Source organism: Ursus maritimus, unplaced genomic scaffold, assembly GCF_017311325.1.
Source record: "Ursus maritimus isolate PB19 unplaced genomic scaffold, ASM1731132v1 scaffold_19, whole genome shotgun sequence".
NCBI classification, from domain to species: domain Eukaryota; kingdom Metazoa; phylum Chordata; class Mammalia; order Carnivora; family Ursidae; genus Ursus; species Ursus maritimus.
This window is the reverse complement of record NW_024424341.1, coordinates 5,752,723-5,780,501: the sequence shown is the minus strand read 5'-3', so window position 1 is coordinate 5,780,501 and position 27,779 is coordinate 5,752,723. Positions and strand designations below refer to the sequence as shown.

General features: G+C 46.2%; 2 protein-coding genes and 1 pseudogene across 2 annotated transcripts in view; 1 reads left to right on the top strand and 2 right to left on the bottom strand.

The window, feature by feature from the left end:
* Window positions 1-8,170, bottom strand: part of GPT2 (glutamic--pyruvic transaminase 2) — a 31,554-nt gene extending 23,384 nt beyond the window's left edge. Inside the window, exons 1-2 of the mRNA XM_008702666.2 lie at window positions 7,907-8,170; window positions 1,020-1,109 (exon numbers count right to left, since the gene is read on the bottom strand). Coding sequence (XP_008700888.2) covers window positions 1,020-1,109; window positions 7,907-8,149 — 333 coding nt within the window. The 5' untranslated portion in view covers window positions 8,150-8,170. The remainder of the gene's footprint in view (window positions 1-1,019; window positions 1,110-7,906) is intronic.
* Window positions 8,171-8,742: 572 nt separating this feature from the next.
* Window positions 8,743-25,840, top strand: LOC121103409 (annotated as a pseudogene).
* LOC103673816 (60S ribosomal protein L30-like) lies at window positions 13,762-24,573 on the bottom strand. The gene is made up of 2 exons (XM_008702667.2): window positions 24,553-24,573; window positions 13,762-14,106 (listed from the first exon to the last, which is right to left on the bottom strand). Exons 1-2 carry the CDS (start codon window positions 24,571-24,573, stop codon window positions 13,762-13,764), a joined length of 366 nt encoding a protein of 121 aa, XP_008700889.2.
* Window positions 25,841-27,779: the final 1,939 nt, after the last annotated feature.

Genomic DNA, 27,779 nt, shown 5'->3' with positions numbered 1-27,779 from the left:
CCTGGGAAACAGCTTTCACCACAGCTGGTCTCTAGCTTCTGTTCAGGAGGCCCTATGGCATTCTCCCACCCTGCTTTTTTTCCCTCCAGCCCACCAATCCCACAATTTCAGCTCATGCAGCATCTTTATGGCTGGTGCTCAAACTGAAACATTAAAACCCGCCTCCTGGAGGGGCGCCGGGGTGGCTCAGCCGTTAAACATCTGCCTTCAGCTCAGGTCATGATCCCAGGGTCCTGGGATCGAGCCCCGTATTGGGCTCCCTGCTTGGCGGGAACCCTGCTTCTCCCTTTCCCACTGGCCCCTTGCTTGTGTTCCCTCTCTCACTGTCTGTCTCTGTCAAATAAATAAATAAAATCTTTAAAAAAAACAAAAACACCCGCCTCCTGGAGACCTCAGGACCAAGATGGGTCACAGCAGCAAGGCGACCAGGAGAGCAGCAGCTGACAATGGTCAGCAACCGACACTCTCTCCTGCTGGGCCAGGGGTGAGCACTTGGTATTCAATGTCACACTGAGGCCCCTAGCTGTCCTCCGAGGCAGTGCTCGGGTGATCTGCACTTGCTCGAAGCTACCCAGCGGGTAAGTGGCAGAGTCGACACTCAAATTCGGGGTGTCTCACTTGGGATGAAAGTATCCAGACCCCCACAAACCACCTCCCAGCCCACTGGGCCATTGCCTCTCCAGGCTGCCTCTCTGATGTGCTTATCAACCAAGCTCCGACCTCAGGATCCGAGACCACGGACTATGGAAGGGCGTCCCTGGGGGCCTCGTACACTCCCAAATGAGTCTAGGCATTCTAGACAACTCTGGAAGGGGAGGAGGCTGAGAGAGAGACCCAGGGCACATCAGGCACTGGAAGGGGCTGCTCATTCAGTGGCACTTCCCTGTGGCACTCTGGTGCCTGCTGTGTCCCCAGCGGGCTGGACAGGGGAGGAAGCAGGGATGAGAGGAGCTGGCGGGCCCTACCAGCCTCCAGTTCCCTGCTCTCCCAGCAGCCTCTGCTCCTGAGGGCCAGCTTACCTGTCGGAGAAAAGTTATTGGCTGCTGGCCCATGGCCTGGGCGTCCCCGATGTTGGCACGGATGACCTCAGTGAACGGTTTTTTGATACCCTGAGAGAAGGCAACAGGTGGTTACTTGGAGACTCTCAGATCCCGGATTCCAGAGGCCAAGCAATGTCCCCACAGGATATTAATAAACACTCCTATTTTGAGCCTTACCAGGTGTCAGGCATAGTGCCAAGCCCTTGACATGGCTCGCCCCATTTAACCTTGACCACCACCCCATGAAAAAGAACTAGCATTAATCTCATTTTACAAATGAGGAAAATGAGGCTTCAAAAGGCTAGGAAACTTGCCTGAGATCCCATAATTGATAAATACAAGTACTGGGGTTTGAAGCGAGACTCCAAGATCACTCTTCTCAACCACAATGCTTACCCTCCCCCACTTTCGGAGAAGGCTCCAAGAGCTCTCCTGGGCTGCCATGGCACCCTGGGGCAGCTGCATGTCCAGGGCCCACCAGCCAACTGGGGCCTGGGAAGGATGCCTAAAAAGGGGGCCTTGGGGCTAAAGTGGTGGGAGGCAGGGGTCAGCAGCAGAGGCCCCCACACGTCAGGGAGGGGCCCCCACAACTTGTGGCACCACCTCAACAGCCGAAATAAATGGCAGGGTCACCACGGCTACCCTCCCCTCCCGAAGCTCCCCGAATTCTAGGCTTGTTCCCTTGCAACCTGGCTTTGCAGAATAAAGAATGTGGGCTGATTTTCACTTCAAAAAAAAAAAAAAAAAAAAAGCACCGAGATGGAAAGAGTGGCTGTAGAAGAAAGTTGGGGCCTGCCTGAGCAACGTGTTCAGCACAGGAAGGAGGTCCCAGAGAGGAGGGACTCGGAGACCTGCCAACCTCACCATCACAGGGGTGGGGATGGGGGGGTGGTGACTAAAGGACTCCCCCAGCTGCTGCAAAGGAGAAAATGAACTTTGGATGGAGGTTTGTGGGGATTCCACAGAGCTCCGTGATAAGTCCAGAATTTGCCACTAGAAGAGTAAGAATCAGCAACTTGTTCAAGGACCTCCCGGGGTGGCTGAAGGATTACCCGAGACAAACAGTACGGAAGCACTTGGCAGAGTACAAACATCATCATCTTACAAAGCCGGACCAAGGACGAGGTCGAAAGGGTCGTGGTAGAGGAAGAAGGCTCTGGGGCAGGGAGGTGGCGGGACCGAGGGGTGGCCTGGGTGGAAGGCCTGGCTGCCTTCCCATCTCCTGCTGCCCTTTCCTCCAGGGCATGCTAAATTCAAATTTTAAAAATACAATTCTATGTGGTTTTTTAAAATTGTTTATTTAAATTCAATTTAGTTAACATATAGTGTCTTATTAGTTTCAAGGGTAGAATTTAGTGATTCATCAGTTGCGTGTAACACCCAGTGCTCATTCCAGCAAGTGCCCTCCTTAATGCCCATCCCCCAGTTACACTATCCCCCCACCCCTTCCCCTCTAGCAACCCTCAGTTTGTTTCCTAGAGTTAAGTGTCTCTTAGGGTTTGCCTCCCTCTCTGTTTTCTATGGGTTTGACCCTTGTCTTTTCTCCATTTCCTACAATGTGTGAATAAAAGCACCTTTAGAAAACTTTCCCTTTTCAAAATCAGTACTATACACCCTTAAGTAAAAAACCGTGACCTTAAAGGATGAAAGTAGCTGGCAAACAAGTTTTGCTGACCCTCCTCTGTCACCCCTACGACCCCCCATGGATCTGGCTGCTCTGGAACGAGAAGGCGTGGGGTGGGCACAGAACGGGCTGAGGAGGGTGTCTCCGAAATGCCCCTGGCCCTTCATCAACAGGACTTGCTAAGTCTCCACGAGCTTCTGTGAGGAAGAGGCCTTTTAATTCCCTTGTGTAACCTTCTGCAGAGCTCTTCAGGGCTGGTCAATATGAAAAGAGGTCCCAGGGTACATGGGAGAAGCAGCTTAAGTGTCCTGAGGGACAAGGCACGTGGGTGGCACCACCCTCTGCTCCAGGGCTAGGACAGGGGTGAGAGCATGACCCTGGAGACAGACTGTGAAGCACGTGGCCTCAGGGCTCACCCCACGGGCAGGCGGCAGGAGGCTGGGGGGTGGAGGAGGGGCCAGGCCACAGTGTGCAAAGGGGCCGGACTGACCCACCCCTTGCTGGCTTGGGCTCCTGGCACAGGTCCCTCTGTCAGCCTGTGAATTGCCACAGCCCCCTAGGCCTAGCCAGCTGAACACAGGTAATTTCCACAGTATGGGCACAGTCCATTCTCTGCTAGGGATAAAATCTGTCACAGTTGAGGGCCAGGAACCAACGCACAGCTGTGGGCCCTCAGCCAGCCCAGTGCAGGGAGAGACTATGCCTGGAACAGAGCCCTGGATGTTCCTTTCCCACACCCGCCCCCTGCACTGCTCAACCAATTCAGGGCCTGCTGACAAGAAGCCTGGGAACACCAAGCATCTCTTGTCTTGGGTCTGGGTGCCCATAGACCCCAGACATTTTGCTGTGATGGATGAGCTTGGGGGAGGTGGGGGACTGGCTCCCTTGAATGGGCAGCAGATCAGCCTGCCCAGCCAAAGGTCCCCATATAGAGGAGACTGACTGTTCTGGGCACATTCCTGTATCTAGGCACTCAAGGTCCACATAGGATGGGAAATACCAAGGCTCCAGGGACAGCCTCCTGTCCACAGTGACTCATCCAGGCCTGGTTGGTCACCCAATGGTGACCTTCCCTCCGCCCAGCCCCCAGGAGCCTGTCAGGTCCCCAGGTAGCATCCTGTTTCCTCTCAACAGTATCTAGATAATCCACCTACAGACATCCCACCCAGAGCGGCCTCCCTCTGCAGTAGTGAGATAAGGTCTTACCCAGAGGAACTCCTTCCCCACCACTCAGCTTAAGCAGGGATCAGGGAATGGGCCCCGCGGCTCAAGGCATGGCATATTTCAGAGGGTGTCAGCAAGGAGAAGGACAAAGGTTATCAGTGTCCTTCCCAGTTCACAGGCCCAACATCACTATGAGCTCTGAGGGGACAAAAGATGATTCTAACAGGCACAAGGCAGTTTTCCTGAGCGAGGGATGGCTCCTGTCATTTCATGTGACATGTGGGGGGAAAGGCTTGGTAGGACAGTTATTCCCTGGAACAGAGCCCTGGATGTTCCTTTCCCACACCCGCCCCCTGCACTGCTCAACCAATTCAGGGCCTGCTGACAAGAAGCCTGGGAACACCAAGCCTCTCTTGTCCTGGGTCTGGGTGCCCAAGGTCCCACCAAGGTTCACAGAGGATGGGAAATACCTTGAACTCTGGGTATCTGTGAGAGGGTCACCCGTAGAAACTGAGACTCACAGGGCGGAAACAGGAAGGAAAGCTGATGAGCTCCAAAGAGGATCATTCACAAGGCAAGACTAAGCCCAGGCAAGACAGAGCGAACCCTGCAGAACGCATGCCCAGATCCGGACAGGCTCAGCATGAAGGCAAGGAAAGGGCGTCCCTTGGGGCTTCTCCTTAGTTTGGGAAAAGGTCTCTTAAGAGTTCTAAGGGGCTGCTTGCTGTTTTCAAAGCATCATTACTAACATCTCAAACTAGTCTTCAGAAGAAATAAAGTGGCCCCATTTTGCAGAGGCATAAACTGAGGCCAAGGTGCTCTGAAAGACTTCTCCGAGGTCCACAGCACGTAAAGCAAAGCCCAGGATGCACGTCCATGGTGACCTGGGCAGGGTGGGTGGTGGCGGGTTTGTTCTACTCGAAGCCCGCACTACAAATTTATTTTAAAGTAGCATCTAAACTCTAAAGAAAATGACCAGTGAGATCTCACCACCTGTGCTTGGAACAACCAGGGGTTCCGATCTTAGCTCTCACGTGCTATGTAGCACCTTCCATTCTCACCAGTGCGGAAGCAGTACACACTGGTGTTAACAGTCATCATCAGTTTTCCCCTCTATTTATGAATCTTTTGCCCCAACTGTGTGTACTTTACAAATAGAAGTAAAGCCATTCCTCTGTTTCTACTTGTGCCAACTTCTTCCCCTCTTGCAATAAAAGGAAAAAAGAAGTAGGTTGAGGAAGAACTGACAGATCTTTTCAAAACTCCTACTAATTGCAGCTTATTTTTAAGTGCTGCTCCCAGTAACACCAGGATCTGAAAAGCTAACAGTTTCTCCCCCTTGGAGCTTGGAGCCGCTGTCGCTGTCGGGGAGAAACAGAGCCTCCCTGAGCGCACACAGACCAGCCTGGAGGAGAATGGCCCCTTTCACACCCACTTAGCCAACTTCCCCTCCCTCCTTCAGGCTTTCCTGAGCATTCTCCACTCCCATCACAGAAAGAAGGGCGGGACTCTCCCGGCAAGCCGCCTCAAAGTCAAACACCAGAACAACGTGTCCAGCCAAACAGTGGGTACTGTTTGCAGAGCACCTGGTGAAATAATTCCAAAAGGCAGCACAAAGGCCAGGACACCTTCAGACGGACAGACGGTACAAAAGGCAGGACAGGGGGGCGGGGATCACCGGGCCCACCAACTCACCTCTCTCCTTTTATAGACTAGGGAAACCAAAGCCCAGAAAGGATATGAGATTCACCCCAAGTCACCCTACAAATCCTTACCCATCCCATCTCTACCCAATCAAACCCTTTATAACATCAGTCCAGTTTCGAACATTGCAGTTCAAAACAGAGGTAGAAAAAAAATGAAGCTGTGCAGATTCAAGCCAAAAAAAGAAAAAAATGACTGGGAAAATACGGCTCTCTCAGAAGGGGCACTATGTAAGCTAGCAAAGTAGAGAGAGGCTGTCTCCCGAAATGAAAGGTTTAAGTGAGGCTCTGCTGGCTTGGCTGAGCTATGTCTCCAGCACCTAGACTGGAACAAAGTGAGAATAAAATGAGAAGGGGTGAGCTTGAATGAAAGCACCAGACGATGCAGGTGGACAGAAAACTCAACTTACTCAGGAGCAGGCCATGGGAATGTGGGGCGTCTGTCCCAGAAATCACAGGGTGCGTCCAGCTTAAATGACCAAGAAATTTGTCCACCTCAATTATGGAACCATACCTTGCTGGAAACCCTGCATGGTTCCCCACTTCATACCAAAACCCCCGCTTTGCACCAGAAAGTCCTGAGCCCAGCACCCAAGACTCCAGTCCCCTTTTCTGTCTCAAATTCACCTCCCATATCCCCCTGCCCTAGGGCTCTTCAGACAGCACCAACCCCTTCCCCAAAAGCCCAGAACTTCCCACCTTCCATCTTTGCTCACAACCCTGCTCCCACCTGGAATGCTCTCACATTTTTCTCTGCCTGCTAAAAAATCCCACCAGTCCTTAAAGAATTGGGGTGGGGGGGGGGGGCTGTGTCCAGGTCCAGAGAACAGCTGGGCAGTCAGCCTCCTGAAGACAAAGACGGGACACCTTTCTGTCCTAATCATTCTCATACTTCATACTTCATAGAGCCCACATCCAAGCTGCTATTTAACAAAAGGTAGATAGAGAGAATCCCTGGGGCCCTTACCAGCTCTGAAACCAGAGGAATGAGCTGTAAAGTGATAAGCAGGGAACAATTTAATCTCAGCTTTGTTTTAACAGGGAGACTGTTGTCTCAAGGACAGGCAACTCCAGTCGGCCAGATATCCACAAAGAGCAGAGTGGCAAAACTCATGTTTTTTGTCCCTGGCCCATGTCAGGCCAGGCAAGCACAGAAACCGAGTGAGGCTTCTTTGGGCCAAACCTTAAACTTAGCCCTACAAGGAGTCTGAGGGAGATGCTGGACTCTGACTTGTTCAGCTCACTATTTTCAGTCAGGAGAACTGGGCATCCCACCATTGCTTCCTCCCATGCATTCAAGGGACACTAAATGCTCAACTCGCCCCAGAGTCACCCGGCTCTAGAGCCTCCAAGAGCAGGATCAAGGAACCCTCCCCCACCCGCATTCTGGGTTATAACTATCTTAAGCAAGCAGCTGTTTCATCAGATCTTACAAATCTTAGGAGTGTTTACTTTTTTTTACACTGTTACTATTGACCCAGCCTCCTAAATCCCACTCAGGTTAGAACTGGTGTCCCATAGAGGCATCTCTTACACACACAGGGTCACCCTAACTGTAGGAAGGGAGGAGTCACTCCTGGAGATGTCGTCACTTTTACATGCAACTACAAACTAAAGCCAAGATCCCAGCCAGTCAGCCACCAAGACAAAGTCCCAGGGCCATCCTACCAAGGCCCCAAACGCTCAAGACTCTTGACTACCCACTGGGGATGAGTGTATCCTCTGAGAACAAAATGTGGTGGCCAATCAAGGTTTCAGGGAGGGGCCTAAAGGCAGGAATTGTTCGGGACCCTCCTCCACACCTCCACTCCTGTCATGGAATACACTCACTACTGGCAGAATGACCCAAAAGGTCTCAGAAAGAAAAAAGCTTTGCAAACAAACCCAAGTCTTGGAGCTGTCCTCCCTCTCCTACCTAACGTGGTATCCTTCCCAATACTCCCATCCAGCACCCCTTACACCGTTCCTCCATTTTACTTTCTTCAAAGCACTTATTCACTATCTGAAATTCTCTTGTCTATTTCTTTACTGCTTGTTGTTGCCCTCCCCCCACGGATCTTGGTTCTACCGCGGACAGGACAGCCACATAACGTGCAGTGCCTGGCACCACCGGTCGCTCAATTATAACTGATGAATTCAATTCAACAAGTGAACCGTATCTGAGGGCCTTACTTTGTGCCAGGTGCCAGGCACCAGCGGGTGAAGGGATGGGAGGAGGGCATTCTCGTTTTAGCCAACCTTGGCTGAATGAAGCAGCTGGCCCCCGGGATGGGAGGAAGCCCCAGCGGGTGGACCCCAGCCGCGGACAGCTACTGCTCTCCCCGCCCGGTTCGGCGACCCTAGCCTCCCTGGGCCCTCCCGGCGCCCGCGCTCACCCGCTGCAGCTCGAGCTCGATCTCGCCGGCCTTGAGCACGATGGGTCCCCGCACCGCATACTCCACAGCCTTCACTTGCGGGTTCATGGACTCAAGCGTAAGGATGCGCTCGCGCCGGCTCCGCTCGGGCCGCACCTTGAGCACTGCCGAGGCCTCGGCGGCAGCGCTGCTCTGACTACGGCCCCACGGGCCCGGGGATCGGGGGCAGCAGCCCCGCCGGACCAGTGCCGCTGCCCGTTGCATCGCGCGCCCGCCCAGGGAAACCTTGACACTAAAAGAAAAAGAACAAACACGTCGCGCACAACCGAAGGCGGCACCAGTGCCCCCACCCCCAAGGCCAGCCAAGGGCCCTTTCAGCGAGCGGTGCCAGCCTGGCTCCGGGGCCGGGTGCCCATCCCCCGGCGACTCGGACCCTCCACCGCGCAACAGCAGAGCCAAAGCAGCTTTGCAAAAGCTGCTCCCAATGCACGCATTCAACGTGCCTGTTGCCGCCGCCTGGCCACCCCTCGCTGTGCCCAGCTAGCGCGCGCGCCTGAAACCTGCCCCGAGCTTCGGCACCCGCAACCGCATTTCAGCGCCCAGCGCCCGCACCTCCCGGCCCCCTGCGCTCGCACACCCACAGCCGGCGGGTCCGCCCCGGGCCTGTCCACTGGTTCCTGGGCCTTGTAGTTTCCCAGTCTGCTTGCAGAGCCGAGGTAGAGAGCTGGCTGAACTACAAGTCCCATAGTGCTCCGCGCTGGCCCGATAGGGGGCCGGGCCAGAGGCGGGAACCGTCTTCAGACTCTGCCGGGGGCTGGGAGGGCTCTTTGTCCCGGCTGAGGGGCTGGGGAGTTGGGCTGGGGCAGGGCCAGGAGCTGTTCTTTCAGCCTTCTACGAATTTAGAGCTGTTTGCAGTGTCTTCTTGCAGGCGCATGCCTCCCTCCCACAGCCCTCCCCCCCACTACCCAGCACCTGCGAGGAGACAGGCTGAGAGATGGTGCAGTCCTCGCCCCGGGTTTCATCATCCAGGGCCTGAAGGTGGCAGTGGCCACTCAACGGGGACTGGTAGGAAGCGGAGCTTAGGAGTTTGGGACTTGATTGCCACTCTTACCCTTCTGAACGTCGGTTTCCTTGTCAGCAAAGCAGAGGTCTGACCCTAGCCTCTAAGGGTTGTTGTGAGAATTAAAGGACCAGCACCAGGTAGGTACCAGGTAGTCAGGCTTTTCCTGACTCCGTCTGTAGCACTTCCCTACCTTCATTGCCTCTTTATTTCCTTGCAAGCATCTGAAATTATTTTGTTTAGATACCTCTCACAGGCTTATGGTCTACTTCCCCCATTCACCACGTAAGCTCCAGAAACGCAGGTTTTCTTATCCTATTCATAGCACCTCTAAGGGTTCCCGGCAGATAGGTAAGCACTAGTAAATATTTGTTGAAGAATGAACGCTCAGCATAGGGTAGCTATTATTTCTGGCAAAGGTATTACCAGCTAAGGCACCCTGGCTCCCCCAGAGGGAGTGCAGGGCAAGAGTCGGAATGGAAGACACCAAAATCCAGAGAGCATGTGGGAGAAGTCGCTTTCCCTCTCTGAGCCTCACCTTCTCCATCTGCAAAGTAAATTGGATTAAATGACCCTTAAGGTCCCTTCCCCCCTTGGAAATTCTGTGTCTAGGTGTTTTCCGCCAGAAAAGCAGCCCAAAGCTCCCTCACCCCAAGAAACACACACACTCAATATTAGATTTGTGAAAGTAGGGGGAGGGGACACTTAAAAAACACAGCAGTGTAGGGGAAAAGGTACTAGAAAATCTGGGTTTGAATGTAGATACATATAATTACTTACCTCTTGGCTGACTTTGAGCATGTTACTTAACATGTGTAAGCCTGGTTTTCCCATCTGTAAAATGGGGTAACACACTCAGTGAGGTAACTCTGAAAAAGCCAAGAGTTTGGAACCTAGTGCTGTAGGTCGATCTTACTCATCCTTGTCAAGAGAATGCCATACTTGGATTAAATAAATTACCAATAAAGGGGAAAAGGGAACGGAAAGAGCAGAAATGAAAATCTGCCTGAATATTCCTGTGTTAGCAAACTGGCTTGCCCACCACGGACAGTTATTTGGACTTCTCATCAATGGTTCCACCCCCAGCACCTATTTCGACACTGTCTCCTTCCTAGCCTTTGTCCCAGTGGCCAGGTATTCGGCCTCCAGGTAAAAGATCCCCCACCCCCAGGAGCTTGGCTCCTCTAAGGATTCCACTGCGTTCAACGTCATGTTCTCACCCGCTCTTCCCAGTTGTAGAGAAACACACCCACACACCCGTCCACCTCTAAAACACATTTAACCTTGACCTGCATATGATGTAAACACAGCCCCTCACTCTTCACCTGAGGGTCGGTGCACTTCCTGTTGTCTCCACCCCAGATCAGAAGGGGCAGGGGAGCTGGGAGGGTGGGTGGGCATAGGGAGGTGAGCACAAATCCATTTGCAAAACTAGGAAAAACAACGCCTAGCACACAGGCCATCTACGTGGGCTCACACGTCATCATTGTAGAAAACAAGTTAATGTCCCAGTTATGTTCTTTGCCAACCTGTCATGCCTGCACGAGAAGAAAGCTCTCTTTCTTGCCTGTGAACCACACTTGACAATTTACAAAGCACTTTCATAGTTACCACTGCATTTGAACCGGATAGACATCAATGAAGTGAAATAGGCAGGCATTATCCCCATCTTGCAAATGAAGCTCAGAGAGATGAAGTGACTTATTCAGGTGGCATAGTCAAGTGCAGAGCACGAACTGTGATTTTGAACCCAGTGCTTTATTATTATTTTTTTAACGATTTTATTTATTTATTTGACGGAAAGAGAGACAGCCATCAAGAGAGGGAACACAAGCAGGGGGAGTGGGAGAGGGAGCAGGCTCCCAGCAGAGGAGCCTGATGCCGGGCTGGATCCCAGAATGCCAGGATCACGCCCTGAGCCAAAGGCAGAGGCCTCACGACTGAGCCACCCGGACGCCCCCAAACCCAGGGCTTTAGTCCGTACATGCAGGGACCAGGCTTGTGTAGCTCTCTGGGTTTGGCAATTTGCACTGCCATTGCAATGCACTGAGCCCTAGAAAGGCTTTTGGGTGGTAGATGTGATGATGATGGTGGTAATAGAGTGAACTTTGCCTTAATTTTGCCGTCTTCACCAGATTGGGGTGGGGCAGGAGCAGGCTCCGCAATGTTATAAATAAAACCTCATTGAAACAGTCATGAAAGTCCTCCCTGTGAGCTGGACGAGAGCTCCCAATACACAGTAAGTCCTTGACAAAACACACGGTTGGAGAGTCATTTGTTTGCAAGCCATGGTAGTCATTCCTTAACAAGGTTTTACTGAGCACCTCCCAGGTGCTGACCCGCGCTCTGGGACTGTAGTGAGTCACAGATGGTCCTTGCCTGCACAGACATACCATTTCTTAGGAACGGCAGACCTCCATTAGATAAGCACACACACAAGCATGGGATTACGAACTGTGATAACTGCTGGGGAGAAAAAGGACAGAGTTTTATGAGTATTTATAGCCCAGAAGGCTGAGTGAAGGTTTCCCTTCACTCAGAGGAAGTAGCCTACGAACTGCCCAGAGAAGCCTGGCAGGATGATAAGGGGCAGCAGTACTGATGGGTGCGAGATGAGTGAGGGATGTGCCCTCACTCATCAAGGCAAGACTTGCCTGAGAAGTAAAAGTCGGGGGAGAACTTGCCTTCAACCAAGGGGTGTGGTCCGTAGCCAGCCTCCACCTGCCAGTGCCGTCAGGGTCTGCCTGGCTCACACTGAACTGCCTGGCCCGAGGTTGCCATCACACCCTAACAGGAGAAGCCTAGGTTCAACGATCGAGCAAGACTCAGCAAGTGCTGGAGCGGTATTTGCTCTTTGCTCCACGGCTTCCCCGGGAGGTTGGCCGAGGCCTTGGCAGGCCTGTTTCACAGGGTTTTTTTCTCTGCCCAATTCCTGCTGCCTCCCATTCCTCTTATAGAAGAAGATCTCTCCTATCCATCTTGCACTTCACACTCCATCTCAGTGTCATCGATGAGGCACAAAACGTCCCGGGCCAGGGACTGCCGAGGAGCTCCAAGAAGGCTAGGGTGACTGCAGGGCAGACAGGGAGGGAGGGGGCAGGGCTGGAAGACAAGGGTCAGAGGTGAGTGGTTTAGGAGGCAGCCTCGGTCCTAAATGTAAGAATTTCAGTTTCAGGGGCGCCTGGGTGGCACAGTCGTTAAGGGTCTGCCTTCGGCTCAGGGCGTGATCCCAGTGTTATGGGATCGAGCCCCACATCAGGCTCCTCCGCTGGGAGCCTGCTTCTTCCTCTCCCACTCCCCCTGCTTGTGTTCCCTCTCTCGCTGTCTCTCTCTGTCAAATAAATAAATGGAATCTTTAAAAAAAAAAAAAAAAAGAATTTCAGTTTCATCCTAAGAACAATTAGAAGCCTCTGGAAGGCTTAAGGTAGGGGAGTCACGTGATCATATTCATGTTTAAATTCTGTTGCATAAGGAGGGATTGGAGAGGGGCAGTTGAAGGTGCGGGAGGATGAACTGTGACACCAACAGTCCAGTGGCGGCCTGGACTAGGGAAGGGTGAGAAACAGCCAGGCTCTTCTGCATCCCCAGAATCTAGGATATCACCTGTCGCACAGAAGATCTCAGTAAATTTTTGTTGAATGAATGAATGAAGTAGACTCTGTAAGATCTGTGCTCTCAAGGTGGCTGCAGTCAGGAGAAGGACAGTGATTGTAAGTGTGATAAGGGTGGCCCCCAAGAGTGCCGAGCAGCCAGTCCTTGGAGTCAGTGAGGGCCATTCCACTCAGTGGAACACAAAGTGAGGGGGTCTTCCAAGAAGAACAGATGGGCATTATGGGGCTACAGGGAGGGATGGGTGACCTTCCAGAATGTCAAATCATGTTCAAGCTGGGTGCTTGGGTAACTTACAGGTAACTCTTGATCTCTTGCTCCCCAGGACACTAGAGGAGCTGGGTGAAAGTTAGTGCCCTCAATAAACAAATGTCTTGGCCCAGGACAATGACTCTAAAGTATTACCCAAGGAGCCCCTGAATGTTTGCCTAAAACGCAGATTCCAGACTTACCGGTTCTGAGACTCTAAGGGTGGGTTTGCCCAGGGATTTTCCTATAATTGGGATTTTTAATTAAAAAAAAAAATTTTTTTTTGGAGAGAGAGACAGAGACCATGAGCAGGGGGAGGGGCAGAGGAAGAGAGAGACTCTTAATCATTCTCCAGGCTCAGCCCAGAGTCAGACGCAGGGCTCCATCTCATGACCCTGACCTTGTGTCCTAAGCCGAAATCAAGAGTCCAATGCTTAACTGACTGAGCCAGTCAGGCACCCCTCCTATAATCAGGATTTTGGTGTGCACCAAAGTTTGAGAACCACAGGTACAATGCAAGGCTAGGCAGTATCATAGTGGGAAAAGCATAGATCAGAGAGTTCTGAATTCTGGTTCCAAATCTGTCACTAATCTGTTGTGTGACCTTGAGCCAGCGCTGTCCTCTTCTTTGGCCTAAGCCTCCTCATCTGCAGAACTACCTGCATTTCCACCTGATTTCTGGGTTACTGGCTCTAGCTTGAAGACATTCCAGCCTCCCCTTCCAGCCCAACTGACTCCCTCAGTCACAGCCGCAAACCTCTGCTCACCGAGCCTCAGTCTCCTGACCTCTCAGTGAGGTGATTGTCGACAGTGTCTTCCTCAGGGGGTTGCTGAGAGAATTAAAATTATATATTTAAATATATATACTTACATAGCTTAATTATAAATATATATTTATATATTTAACAGTTTTAAAACAAGCTCTGGCGAATTTTATTAAAGAAAAATTTTGCACAATTTACTTTTCACCAGTCTGTTCTGACACGCTTCTAATGATGTTAGAATCACGTGGATCGATGATAGCCCAAGCGCGTACTCTGTAGTATTTCCCACATGTTGTGCCCAATTTAGTATGATTGCCACTGTAGTGATGGACACCAGTTTTGGCCAATATGGCACAGTATTCTACCTCTGATTTCCTCAAGACCGAGCAGCTGTTGGCAAGGATGACCAATTTTGCTTTACCATGTCTGATCATCCCAGTCTGCTGGTGCCCCAGCATGTCCTTTTCACTTTTCTTAACGAGTCGGAGCCTGAAGTCGGACTCCAGCGACTTTTTCATCTTTTTGTGGCCCTCACCTACCTGCCGTAGGTATTGGTCGGCCCCAACTGAGAGCAGCCCAAGATGGTCTGGAGCTAGAAAGACTAAAATGATCCCTCTTTCTTCCTTCTCCTCTCCCTCCACTCCCCTCTCCCTCCCTTTGTTCCTCCCTCCCTCTCTTTTCTCTTTTCCTTCCTTTTTCTTCTTTCTTTCTTTCTTTCTTTCTTTCTTTCTTTCTCTTTCTTTCTTTCTTTCTTTCTCTTTCTTTCTTTCTTTCTTTCTTTCTTTCTTTCTTTCCTTCTTTCTTTCTTTCTTTCTTTCTTCCTTTCAGTAGGCTCTATGTCCAGCATGGGACTTGAATTCATGATCCCAAGATCAAGAATTGCGTGCTATACAGGCTGAGCCAGCCAGGTGTCCCTAAAATGATATTTTTGAAGTTTATTTTCCTTATGGATATTAGGGTACATTAGAAAGTCTGAAAGAATAAACACTCTATTGTTAATGGTGGTTGTCTTTGAGTGGTGGGCTTATTGGTGACTAATCTTTCTCTTTGTTTAACGTATTATCAATGTTTTAAAAAATAATGATAAAAATAAAAATAAGTTTTAAAAAAACAAACAGAATTACCACATTCTGGGTAAACTGTATATACAGAGCAATTGAAAGCAGGGACTTGAACAGTTATTTGTACACCTATGCTCATAGAAGCATTACTCACAATTGCCAAAAGGTGGAAACAACCCAACAACTGTCCCTTGACAGATGATTTGTTAAACAAATGTAATGGAATGTTATTTGATCTTTAAAAGGAAGGAAATTCTGACATGCTGCAACATAAATGAAAGGTAAAGACATTATGCTAAGTAGAAAGGACAAAGGCACATTCTTCAGGCACAAAAGAACAAATATTGTGATTCTGCTTCTATAAAGGGCAGCCAGAATAGGCAAATTCATAGAAACAGAAATTAGATTACCAAGGGCTGGGGGAAAGGAGGAAAGGGAAGCTGTTGTTTAATGTGTAGAGAGTTTCAGTTTGAGATGACGAATATGTTCTGGAGACGTTGGTGATGGTTACAGAAGAACGTAAATGTGCTCAGTGCCACTGGACTATACGCTTAAAAATTCTCAGAATAGCAAATTATATATTATGTATATTTTACCGTAATAAAAAATAATCACAAGGATTTCCTGTATGTTGCGAGAAAAGTTAAAAAGGGAAACGATGTAAATCGTCAAATGCTTACGGCCTTGTTTCAGAGATGGCTACTGAGCGCGTCTGGGGGGCATTTGCCCAAGCTCCTCCATCTCTCTCTGCCACATACCAGTCAGCGCCCATCCTTGCCCTTCATGATTCCCTTTCTAAACGAAGGCCTCATTTGTTTTTTTTTTTTAAAAGTCAGGCTGGAGATTTTAGGAGAAAATTAAGGGGGGGATTTTGTTGAGATCCCATCTGCTCTGAGTCAATTGAAGGCAAATGATTGCCTCCCTAACAAGCAAATATTAGTTGAGTTGAGCTAATAGCCAGAACACACCTATCAGTAAAGCTTTCAAAATGACGTGCAAAGTGGGTTAAAGATAAACTTGTAAAGATACAAAGCCAGGCCAGAAAGGCCACTAGCATGTTCAACATAAGTGTAATTTACAGAGATCGAGACAGAATAAAGACATTTCACAAAAGCAATATTTAGAGTTCAGTATTGCATTGATAACATTTCAAAGCAGAGACAGCATGTTGTGGTCTTAGTGACCGACTCAACAAAATCCAGGAGGTATGGGAGCAGGACAAGAGGAAAGAGTAGAGGAGCGAAGGAGAAAGAGCAATTGTATAAGCTTCAGGAGCAAAAACAACCTCTTTCATTCAGAGTGTGTTTGTTGTTTCACATTCCTTGATTTCTTGCTTCCTGATCCTGCAGGGATATGAGCTCTTTGACTTGACTTCTTCAGTCAAAGACCTTTGGGAAAGATTTCAGAAACAGTCCGAAGGACCAAAATAAAAGAGAATCCTTAGCAGCAAATTCAGTGACTTTAGCCATTCAGTGCCTTAAAGCACAGACAAAATATTAAGCAATGGCTCGAATCAATATTTCCAGCTGGTTCCCTCTCCAACTTTTCCCAGATATTTTCTTCATGAAGCCACAGAATCTTTAACCTAGAGAGGCTTGCAAAATAGTTTCAGGACCTAGGAACTTAAGAGAAAAAATATTTATTCAAGGCCTTAGGCTTTGTAGTTCTCATTTATTCTTTTAGCTTTTAAATTCTAGTTCTTGTCCTTTCTTCAGATCCTTCTGTGTTTTAAGAAAGGAAATGTGTTTCTTATTTTATGCCTGGGGAACAGGCACAGATATTTACCTAGAACATTATCTGTGATTTGGGTTTAGCACCAGGGTGGCCTGGCACAAAGCTTTCTTTATTAATAAAAATGTTTTTTAAATTATAGCTAATGTTTATTAAGCATTTGTAATGTGTCAGGCACTGTGCTAAGCACTTTACTGCCTTGTCTCATACCAGCTCAGAACAACCCTATGACATACTTACTACTGTGATCCCCATTACATAGATAGGAATACTGACGTTCAGAGATTGGGCTACTTGTGAAGATCACATAGCTAATAAGTGGCATAGCTGAATTTGAACTTAGGACCCAAAAGGTTAAAGGCTCAGTCCCACAAACACCCCCACTTTGACTAGTCACAGGTAGAGTCCCCAAGCTACCTTCACTTCTGCCCAGACAACTACAGACTCCAGAGTCCCATGACACCTTACTCAGGCTCAGTAATTCTCTAGCATGATTCACAGAACTCGGGAAAGCACTATCCTCATGATTACAATTTTGTTATGAAGAATACAACTCAGGGGTGCCTGGGTGGCTCAAGCATCTGCCTTCGACTCTGGTCATTATCCCAGGGTTCTGGGATTGAGTCCTGCATCAGGCTCCCAGCTCAGCAGGGAGCTTGCGCCTCCCTCTCCCCCTCCCCCTGTTTGTGTGCCCTCTCTCTCTCTCTCTCTCTCTCTCTCTCTCGCTGTCTCTCTCTCCCTTGCTCTCTCTCTCTGTCAAATAAATAAAATCTTTAAAAAAAAAAAGAAAGAAAAAATACAACTTAGGAGCAGCTAAATGGAAGAGATGCATAGGGCAAGCACAAAGTTTCCTTGCCTTCTCTGGGCGAGCCATCCTCCCAGCAAATCCATATGTTCACCAACCCATAAGCTCTCCAAGCCTCCTTGTTTTTATCAGGGCTTCGTTAGGTAGGCATGATTGCTTACATCATTGACCATTGAACTCAATCTAGACTCAGTCGGTTCCCTGGAGTTTGCCAGGTGGGGCTGACCGTTCCAGCCCTCTCATCAAGTTCATGGCCAGCCCTTCCCTTGAAACTATCAAGGGCTCACCTTGAGCCACCTTGGTAGCATGAACTCAGATATGGTTAAAGGGACTCAGGAATAACTAAAGTTACTCCTAATACTCAGGATATTCCAAGGGTTTTATGAGCTCTGTGCCAGGAACTGGGAACAAAGACCAAATATGTTTTGTTTTATCATTTTACTCACTTTTTTCATCATGATAAGCGTCTCTTTAATCCCCATAACCTTTTTCCCCCACACCCACCTACCCTCTGGTAACCATCAGTTTGTTCTTTATAGTTAAACGTCTATTTCTTGGTTTGTCTTTCCTTTTTTTTCCTTTGCTCATTTGTTTCTTAAATTCCACACATGAGTGAAATCGTGTGGTATTTGTCTTTCTCTGACTTATTTCACTTTGCATTATACTCTCTAGCTCCGTCCATGTCATTGCAATTGGCAAGATTCCACTTTTTATGGCTAAATAATAGTCCGTTATATATATACACCACATCTTCTTTATCCGTTCATCTATCGATGGACACTTGGGCTGCTCCCATAGTTTGGCTACTGTGAATAATGCTGCCCTAAACATTGGGGTGCATGTAGCCCTTTGAATTCATGTTTTTGTATTTTTTGGGTAAATACCTAGTGGTTCTATTGCTGGATCATAGGGTAGTTCTTTTTTTAACTTTTTGAGGAGCTTTCATACTATTTTCCAGTGGCTGCACCATTTTACATTCTCACCAACAAGAGGGTTCCTTTTTTTTCTCCACATTTTCACCAATGCGTTGTTTCTTGTGTTTTTGATTTTAGCCATTCTGGTAGGTGTGCAGTGATACGTCACTGCAGTTATGGTTTGCGTTTCCCTGATGATGAGCGATGTTGAGCATCTTTTCATGTGTCTATTGCCTATCTATATGTCTTCTTTGGAGAAATGTCTGTTTAGGTCTTCTGCCCATTTTTAAATTGGATTTTTTTTGGGGGGGGTATTAAGTTGTATCAGTTCTTTATATATTTTGGATATAACCCTTTATCAGGTATATTATTTGCAAATATGTTCTCCCATTCTGTATGTCACCTTTTGATTTTGGTGATTGTTTCCTTTGCCGTGAAGAAGCTTTTTATTTTGATGTAGTCCCACTGGTTTATTTTTGCTTTTATTTCCCTTGCCTCAGGAGACATCTCTAGAGAAATGTTGCTATGGCCAATGTCAGAAAAATTACTACCTGTGTTCTTTTCTAGGATTTTTATGGTTTCAGGTCTCACATTTAGGCCTTTAATGTATTTTGAGTTTATTTTTGTGTATGGTGAGAGAAAGTGGTCCAGTTTCATTCTTTTCCATATGGCTGTCCAGTTTTCTCAACGCCATTCGTTGAATGTCTTTTTCCCATTGTATATTCTGTCCTCCTTTGTCAAAGATTAATTGACCATATAACTGTGGGTTTATTTCTGAGTTTTCTGTTCTATTCCATTTATCTGTGTGTCTATTTTTATGCCAGTACCATACTGTTTAATTACTAGCATTTTGTAATATAACTTGAAATCTGGAATTATGATACCTTCAGTTTTTTTTTTTTTCTTTTTCAAGTTTGCTTTGACTATTCGATCTCTTTTGCGGTTCCACACCTATTTTAGGATTGTTTGTTCTAGTTCTGTGAAAAAATGCTATTGGTATTTTTTTGATAGGGATTGCATTAAATGTGTAGATTGGTTTGGGTAGTATAGACATTTTAACAATATTTGTTCTTCCAACCCATGAGCATGGAATATCTTTCCATTTCTTGGCATCATCTTGAATTTCTTTCATCAGTGTTTCATAATTTTCAGAGCACAGATCTTTCACTCTTTGGAAGTTTATTCCTAGATACTTTACTGTTTTTGGTGCAATTGTAAATGGGATTGTTTTCTTAATTTCACTTTCTGCTGCTTCATTAGTAGCGTACAGGAATGCAACAGATTTCTGTACATTGATTTTTGTATCCTTCAACTTTACTGAATTAATCTATCAGTTCTAGTACTTTTCTGGTGGAGTCTTTTGGATTTTCTGTGTAGAGTATCGTGTCATCTGCAAACAGTGAGGGTTTTACTTCTTCCTTGCCAATTTGGATTTTTTTTTCTTTGTGATTCCTAGTTGCTGTGGCTAGGACTTCCAGTATTATGTTGAATAAAAGTGATAAGAGTGGACGTCTTTGTCCTGTTTCTGACCTCAGGGGAAAAGCTCTCAGTTTTTCACCATTGAGTAGGATGTTGGCTGTGGGTTTTTCAGATAAGGCCTTTAATATGTTGAGGTATGTTCCCTTTATTTATTCATATTTTAAAATATTTTATTTATTTATTTATTTGACAGAGAGAGAGACAGACAGCGAGAGAGGGAACACAAGCAGGGGAAGTGGGAGAGGAAGAAGCAGGCTCCTAGCGGAGGAGCCTGATGTGGGGCTCGATCCCAGAGCACCCGGATCACGCCCTGAGCCGAAGGCAGACACTTAACCGCTGTGCCACCCAGGCCCCCCAGAGGTATGTTCCCTTTAGACCTATTTTGCAGAGAGTTTTTATCATGAATGGATGTGGCACCAAATATATTTTTTATTATATCACAACAGCATATAGTTGAATCCTGTTTATTTTAAAAGCCATTCCACCAATCTATGTGGGTTTTTTTTTTTTATTCAAGTATAATTAACATACCATGTTTTATTAGCTTCAGGTCAACCTATTACTTTTGACTGAGATTTTAACCCATTTACGATAATAGTAATTACTGATAAGAAAGGACTTACTACTGGCATTTTTGTTACTTGTTTTCTGTTTGTCTTACAGATTATTTTTGTCCCTCACTTCCACCATTACTTACCTTCCCTTGTGTTACGTCAATTTTTGTAGTAACATGATTTGATTGCCTCCTTATTTACTTTTGTGTATGTTCTATAGTTTTGCTGTGGTTTCCATGGGGCTTACATATAACTACCTGATGTTAAAACAGTCTATTTTAAGTAATCTCTACACCCACTGTGGGGCTTGAACTCACAATCTCGAGATCAAGACTCGCACACGCTAATGACTGAGCCAGCCAGGCACTGCCTGACCGTCTACTTTAAATCGATACCAACTTGACTTCAATCACGGACAAAAACTTTACTTCTTTATAGCTCCATCTCCCCACACTTCGTTTTTAATGTCAGAGTTACATCTTTATATGTTCTGTACCCATTGACATGGATGTATAAATATTCACAAGGAGGAACTGGAAGTAAGTCTATACGTAGAGAACTAGCATCTTGGCCTTCCAGCTGCAAGGTGTTGGTTCTGGGCCCCAGCTTTTCTTTCTTCCCTCAGACTAAGGCACTCAGCTTGCTGGATATGATACTTGATTAGACACCATGATCACAAGAGCAGAGTTCCTCATCCTCACTGTGTCGGGACACAGAGGAAGGAAGCTCTTAGCTTTTGAAAAGTTTGGGGAAATAGGGGCACCTGGGTGGCTCAGTCGTTAAGCATCTGCCTTCAGCTCAGGGCGTGATCCCAGGGTCCTGGGATCGAGCCCCACATCAGGCTCCTCCGCTAGGAGCCTGCTTCTTCCTCTCCCACTCCCCCTGCTTGTGTTCCCTCTCTCACCGGCTGTCTCTATCTCTGTCGAATAAATAAATAAAATCTTTAAAAAAATAAAAAAAAAGAAAAAGAAAAGTTTGGGGAAATAGAGCATAGAAAAATAATATATCTGAGAAAAAGGCAGATCCGACAAAGAGTTGATGATGTTGTGCTAGTCTTGAGCACCAAGGTCCCTACTATGGTCAGGGTCTCACAGAGGTCAAGAAAGGCTCCAGCCAATTCCATTATTTAAGGGTCACTTTAATTAAGGAGAAGAAAAGGCCAAAGCAGGGTACAACAATTGTGGCATCCTTTTATTTATTTATGTATTTAGTAACATTTTTTATGTTTTTATATAAAAATGTTCAAACTCATAGAAAAGACACCCATATACCCACCGACTCCATTCAGTAACTGTTAAATTTTTGCCATATTTACTTCATTTATAGATAAATACTTTGTCAAATCAAAGATGTCATTGATTGTAAGATACCCCATTATTTTATTTAACAATAAAAAAGAGAAAATACTGCCATTAATTGTTTAAACACCGTCAATTTATTTCTTTTTTCTTTTAACGATTTTATTTATTTTACTTGAGAGAGAGAGCACAAGCAGGGGGAGCAGCAGAGGGAGAGGGAGCAGCAGGCCCCCCACTGAGCAGAGAGCCCACCGTGGGACTAGGTCCCAGGACCCTGGGATCATGACCTGAGCTGAAGGCAGCCACTTAACCAACTGAGCCACCCATGCACTCCAAACACCACCAATTTCTAAGATACATTCCAATTTCAGGGATATTAAGATTTTAAAAAGTGTTGAAGATGATGTGTTATAGAACTCTATTACACGAAGTCCCACATCAAGTCGAACTAGTCTGTGGTGAAGAGATCAGCAGAACAGTGGTTCCCTCAGTGAGGGACTGGAGAGGAGATTGATTTGGAAGAGGCAGGAGGAAATTTTCTGGGGAAAATATTCTGTATTTTGATAGAATAGTGGCATTTGTCAAAACTCATTTCACCGTAAAATTTAACATCTGTATATAATACATAATATTGTGTGTATTATACATCAATTAGAAATTAATGGGGCACCTGGGTGGCTCAGTTAAGCATCTGACTCTTGATTTCGCTCAGGTCATGATCTCAGGGTCATGAGATCAAGCCCTGCATTGGACTCCGATCTGAGCATGGAGCCTGCTTGAGATTCTCTCCCCCGCCTTTCCCTCTGCTCCTCCCCACCCGACCTTCTAAAAAATAAAATTAAAAAAAAAAGAAATTAAAATAACAAAATATGACTTGAAATTTGATTTTTTTTGATAGACCATTTTAAAAATAAATTACAGTAAGTTCTTCAGCATGCATCTCCAAAAAATAAGAACATTCTACTATATAACTGCAATGCCATTATATCAGACCTAAACATTTAACAATAGTTTCATAATATCATCTTTGGTTCATATTCAAATTTCTCTAAGTGTAATTGTCTAATATTTTGTATGTTGTCTTTAAACTTTTTCTTAGAAAATAAAACACATATAAAGAAAACTATAGCAAACATACATAGCTACCACTTATGACAAAAGATAGAACTTTGCTGGCCACCTCAGAAGCAATCCATATATTTCCTTCTCAATCACAACCAACCCTTTTTCAAAGTGACCACAATTCTGAGCAAGATTCCCTGAGTTTCAGCGTGTGGATAGCAGGTTGGTTGTTTCTGTGCCCTTTATACTCAGTTGGATACAAAATCTTTGGCTCACATTTTCTTTCCTAGATATCTTAAATATGTGACTCTATTTTCTTCCAGCATCAAGAATTGCTGTTGAAAGTCTAATGAAGATCTAATTTTCTTTTTTTTTTTTTAAGATTTTATTTATTTATTTGACAGAGAGAGACAGCCAGCGAGAGAGGGAACACAAGCAGGGGGAGTGGGAGAGGAAGAAGCAGGCTCATAGCGGAAGAGCCTGACGTGGGGCTCGATCCCATAACGCCGGGATCACGCCCTGAGCCGAAGGCAGACGCTTAACCGCTGCGCCACCCAGGCGCCCCGAAGATCTAATTTTCTTCCCATTATAATTCACTTGGATTTTTGGCCTTGCTACAAAAAGGGCCAATTTTATTCTCTTTCTTTTTTTTCTTTTTTTTTTTTTTTTAATTTTATTTATTTATTTGACAGAGATAGAGACAGCCAGTGAGAGAGGGAACATAAGCAGGGGGAGTGGGAGAGGGAGAAGCAGGCTCATAGCAGAGGAGCCTGATGTGGGGCTCGATCCCACAATGCCGGGATCACGCCCTGAGCCGAAGGCCGGCGCTTAACTGCTGTGCCACCCAGGCGCCCCTATTCTCTTTCTTAAAGTTTAGAATACGTCTTAGTATTTGTCTTTCTGGGTCAATATTTTCAGTTTTAAGGTGTGCCTATTCCAAATGTAGTTTCAAGTCTTTATTTTTTATTTTTAGGGGGGGTGGAGGGGCAGAGGGAGAGAGAGACTCCTAAGCAGACACCACATCCAGTGTGGAGCCTGAGAGGGGCTTGATTTCATGACCCTGAGATCATGACCTGGGCAGAAATCAAGACTTGGACAACTTAACCAACTGAGCCACCCAGGCGCCTTGTTTCAAATCTTTATTTTAGGAAAGTTTTCTTGATTTATAGTTTTCAGTATTTGTCATGTTTCACCGGTTTTGTTTTCATTTGCAGTTACTCCTAATATAACGTGTTATATCTTATTTACTGACTCCTAATATGTATCACTTTCTTTCAAATTCTTTTTCTTTCTTTCTTCTGAATTTAAAAGCCTTTCTTTTGGGGCGCCTGGGTGGCACAGCGGTTAAGCGTCTGCCTTCGGCTCAGGGCGTGATCCCGGAGTTATGGGATCAAGCCCCACATCAGGCTCCTCTGCTATGAGCCTGCTTCTTCCTCTCCCACTCCCCCTGCTTGTGTTCCCTCTCTCGCTGGCTGTCTTTATCTCTGTCGAATAAATAAATAAAATCTTTAAAAAAAAAAAAGGCCTTTCTTTTTTCACCTTCTATTTCTCAAAAGGCAGTATCTGTAGTATGTATTCTCTCTTTTTTTTTTCTGATTGAGCTTTATTTCTGAAGTAAATTATTTATTCATAATTTTCCCTAAGTTTTGTCACTTAATGGTAATATTTTTCTAGTTCTAATTCATGTTAATCTTTGATATCTTGGATCTTTTGAAATATCTTTTAGCTAGTTTTGAAATACTAGTTTATGCTTTTCATCAGTTTTGTGGAAGGCAACTTGGTCAATTAGATTTATGAATCCATGTTGCTTAAACTGCTCCAGACTCTTTAGATCTTATCAGAGACCCCTTGTACTCATCTGATATGAGAGCAGGCAAACCGTCTGTCTCTACAACTGCTTTGCTCGAATCAGCCCACTCTGCCTTCCGTGAATGCGATTTTGCCGGTCCATCAGTTGCCCTGTTTCTTCCCTCTGCTTTCTCCTGTGTAAATGTGGATGTAGTGCAGATCTCACAGTGGTGGTGCTGCTTGTCCTCACTCTCTTGTATTTTTGAATTTGTGGAGACACCCTATCATCTGACCTTGTTATTGATGTGGTCCATGGTTGTTTTTAGTTTTATCATTTAGTTATTCTGCCTGCTTTTTTTTTTTTTTTTTGGATGGGGAGAGGATTCAGGGAGATTAAAATACTATGCCACTGCTGTCTCTTTCCAGAATTGTCATGGAGGAAAAAAGAGCCAGGAGAGCTCAGGAATCAATTTATTATATTTTCATTAAGACCATGTGTCTGAACCAAAATTGAGGGTGAACAGGCCAAGGTCGTTCCCAGGAAGCAAGTATCATATTCTTGAATTCTGTACCAAAGAAGAGAAACACAACAGATGTTCACTACAGTGTTTTACGAAACATTTCATTTGAGGGGTTCCACTATTTAAAAAATAAAGAAATATGATAGCTCTTCCTTGGCACTGCCTGAGCTGGTGGCAGCCATCTCCAACTGGCATCATGGCCACCCTCAGGCCTCTGGTGAAGCCCAAGATCATTCAAAAGAGGACCAAGAAATTCATCCAGCACCAGCCAGACCCCATATGTCAAAATTAAGCACAACTGGCAGAATCCCAGAGGCATTGACAATATGGTGCACAGAAGAACCAAGGGCCAGATCTCGATGCCCAATATTGGTTACAGGAGCAACAAGAAAACAAAGCGCATGCTGCCCAGTGTCTTCTGGAAGTTCCCAGGACACGTCAAGGAGCTTGAAGTACAACAAATCTGACTGCAAAGATTGCTCACAATGTCTCCTCTAAGAACCACAAAGCCACTACGGAAAGAGCAGCCCACCTGGCCATAAGAGTCACCACACCCAATGGCAGGCTGCGCCATGAGGAAAGTGAATAGACAGAGGGCATATGTCATCGTGTATGTGTTAATAAAACCATAAAACTACCAAAAAAAGAGTATCATAATGCAATTACATGACTTGTTCTTTAACCCTATTTTAAAGTTAACTTTTAATTATATGAATGATTTACAAATACATTCCTTTACAAGAAATTAACACATACATAAGGCTAAAGTCTTCTCTGACCACCTCACCAAGCCAAATCCCCTGGCTATTTTTGGATGCCTGGCTGACTTTGCCCCATCTTCAACAGACTTCTGGTCGACAACTTTCTGACCTGCTGGGAGCATTTAAAGTCATTTTAACATTAACTAGAATTCAATGTAATTATGAAAGTGAATCCATTAATAGCCATTTGGGGAGGATTATCTGTGCTGTTGTCAATTTGTACAAAAATGTAAATCTTAAGAATGGTTGAGAATTTAAGAGATTTGGCTCTTTCTCTGTTCCTTAGCATGGTGAGGGCCTTGAGTCATGGTTCCATCTTCGATCAGTAATCTTACTGTTCTACCACAGTAACTAGTGGGTTTTTTGGCTCTGCTATCGCAAGGTTTGTTGAAATTGTTTTGATTATAGTGCATTATGATTCAAGTTGCAATTCAAGTTGCAAAATCCCTACTCATATTGGCTTTTAAAAAGGGATACACTGGTTCATGGAACCAAACAGTGTTGGAAGTATTTGGCACTTCAAGAGCTGCTGGATTCAGGGCTCCAGTTGGGTCATGGCAATATGCCTTACCCAACTTCAGGGGCCCTCATTATATTGCATGGCACGAACCCAACACTATGTACTCTTGGCAATGCCCCAGTAGTCCTGTGCTGGGGGGTTCTTCTCTTTGTTCTGTATTCTCTGTTTTTTGACTCCCTCTTAGGGGCCTCCCTTCATAGCAGTAAAAGTGCTGTAGTAGCTTCTCTCCCCACATCTTCCCATCACCAGTACCAGGAGAGAATGGAGGACTACCTTCTCCCAGAAGCCCCAGGAAAAGTCCCATCATGATTCACTGGCTCTGATTGAGTCACAGGCCCAGCACTGAGCCAATAACTAAGGTCAGGGGAACACTGATGTGCTGATTGGTTCATGCCTGGTCAAGTTGGCAGCTTCTTCAGAACTTCGTGAGTGGCAGTGGGGGGTGGGAGGTAGCTGGGACCAGGCGTGGTTAACAGAGTAGGGCTCTGACAAGGGATAGCTCCATCTGGCTTAGATGGCACCCTCTCTGACAAGGCAGCGTGTCATAGTAGTTGAGAGTGTCAACTATGGAGCCTGATGACCTTGCTTCCAACATTGGCATAACCATTTAAGGGCTATGTGACCTTAAGCAAGTTACCAAACCTCTTTGAGCCAAAGAGGTTTCCTCATCTGAAAAGTGGGGGATGATAGCAAGATCCCCCCTAAGATTGTTGTGACATAAATTTGATTATATATGCATAAAACACTTAGAACAGAGACTGGCATGGGATAAGATCTAAAGTCTGCCATCACTGAGAGAGATCTGATGATCCCGAGGGCAGAGTAGGGGAAATGTTCCGTACAGCAGGTGTTGAATAAAGGGTAGGGTTCCTTTGACCAAAGGCTATGAGATAAAGTGATTGGGAAGTGACCCCTTTCATTAGCTCATCCATCTTTGGAAAGAAGAGATTCCAGGTTCCATGCGTGTGCGTAGACGGGGTGTGGTTCGCACCGAGGAGATCTGGGGATGAGGGCATAGCTGTAGAATGCCATTAACGACAACCCATTGTGAGATTTGATTCACAAACGTAGTTCTAGAACTTTAGACTCTGATTCATGATTTTGCTGCCAGCCTTGGGAGCAGCGACTGCTTCGGTTTGTGATGCAACAGGCTGATTTATAAACCATTTATAGCTCTCCTCCATACTTCACACGGCCATTCCACAAATGACTCAGGTTGCAACCAGAGGGGAAGCTGGGGACTGTGACTGAGCTTTCTCTATAATGGAGTGTAAATTGTCCTTTTGAATACTGCTCTTTTTGTAAATCCCAGGTCTCAAACATGGTAATTAAGAGAAGCCTGAAAAACAAAAGAGGCTTGTGTTCCAGGCCCTCTTTTCAAACCCCAAATGCTGAATTTTCGGTGCCTGTGTCTTGGCCTGGCATCTGATTCCCCCCAACAGCCTCCTCCCACCCTTTTCTTAGTAACAATCTCAGATCCTGGCAGCAAATGGCATGTGAAGCCGGGCACATTTTTATTCTACACACACAGCGTTCTATAAATCTTCCTGCTTTAAAGTAATTTCTTTCGCCCTTTGTCTCTTTTGTGTGCCTTTAGGAGTCTGCTTGGATTCTTAATGGGCCATATCCTTGGCTGGCTTTTAAACAAAACCTGATTCCAGTGACTTTCATCCAGGCACCCACACATTTATTGAGGGCCTACTATGTGGCATTTGCCT

Coding starts and splice junctions, on each gene's coding strand:
- LOC103673816 (XM_008702667.2), bottom strand. CDS start 24,573: ATGGACCACATCAATAACAAG. Junction 14,107..24,552: donor TGGACCACATCAATAACAAG/GTCAGATGATAG, acceptor TACCTACGGCAG/GTAGGTGAGGGCCACAAAAA.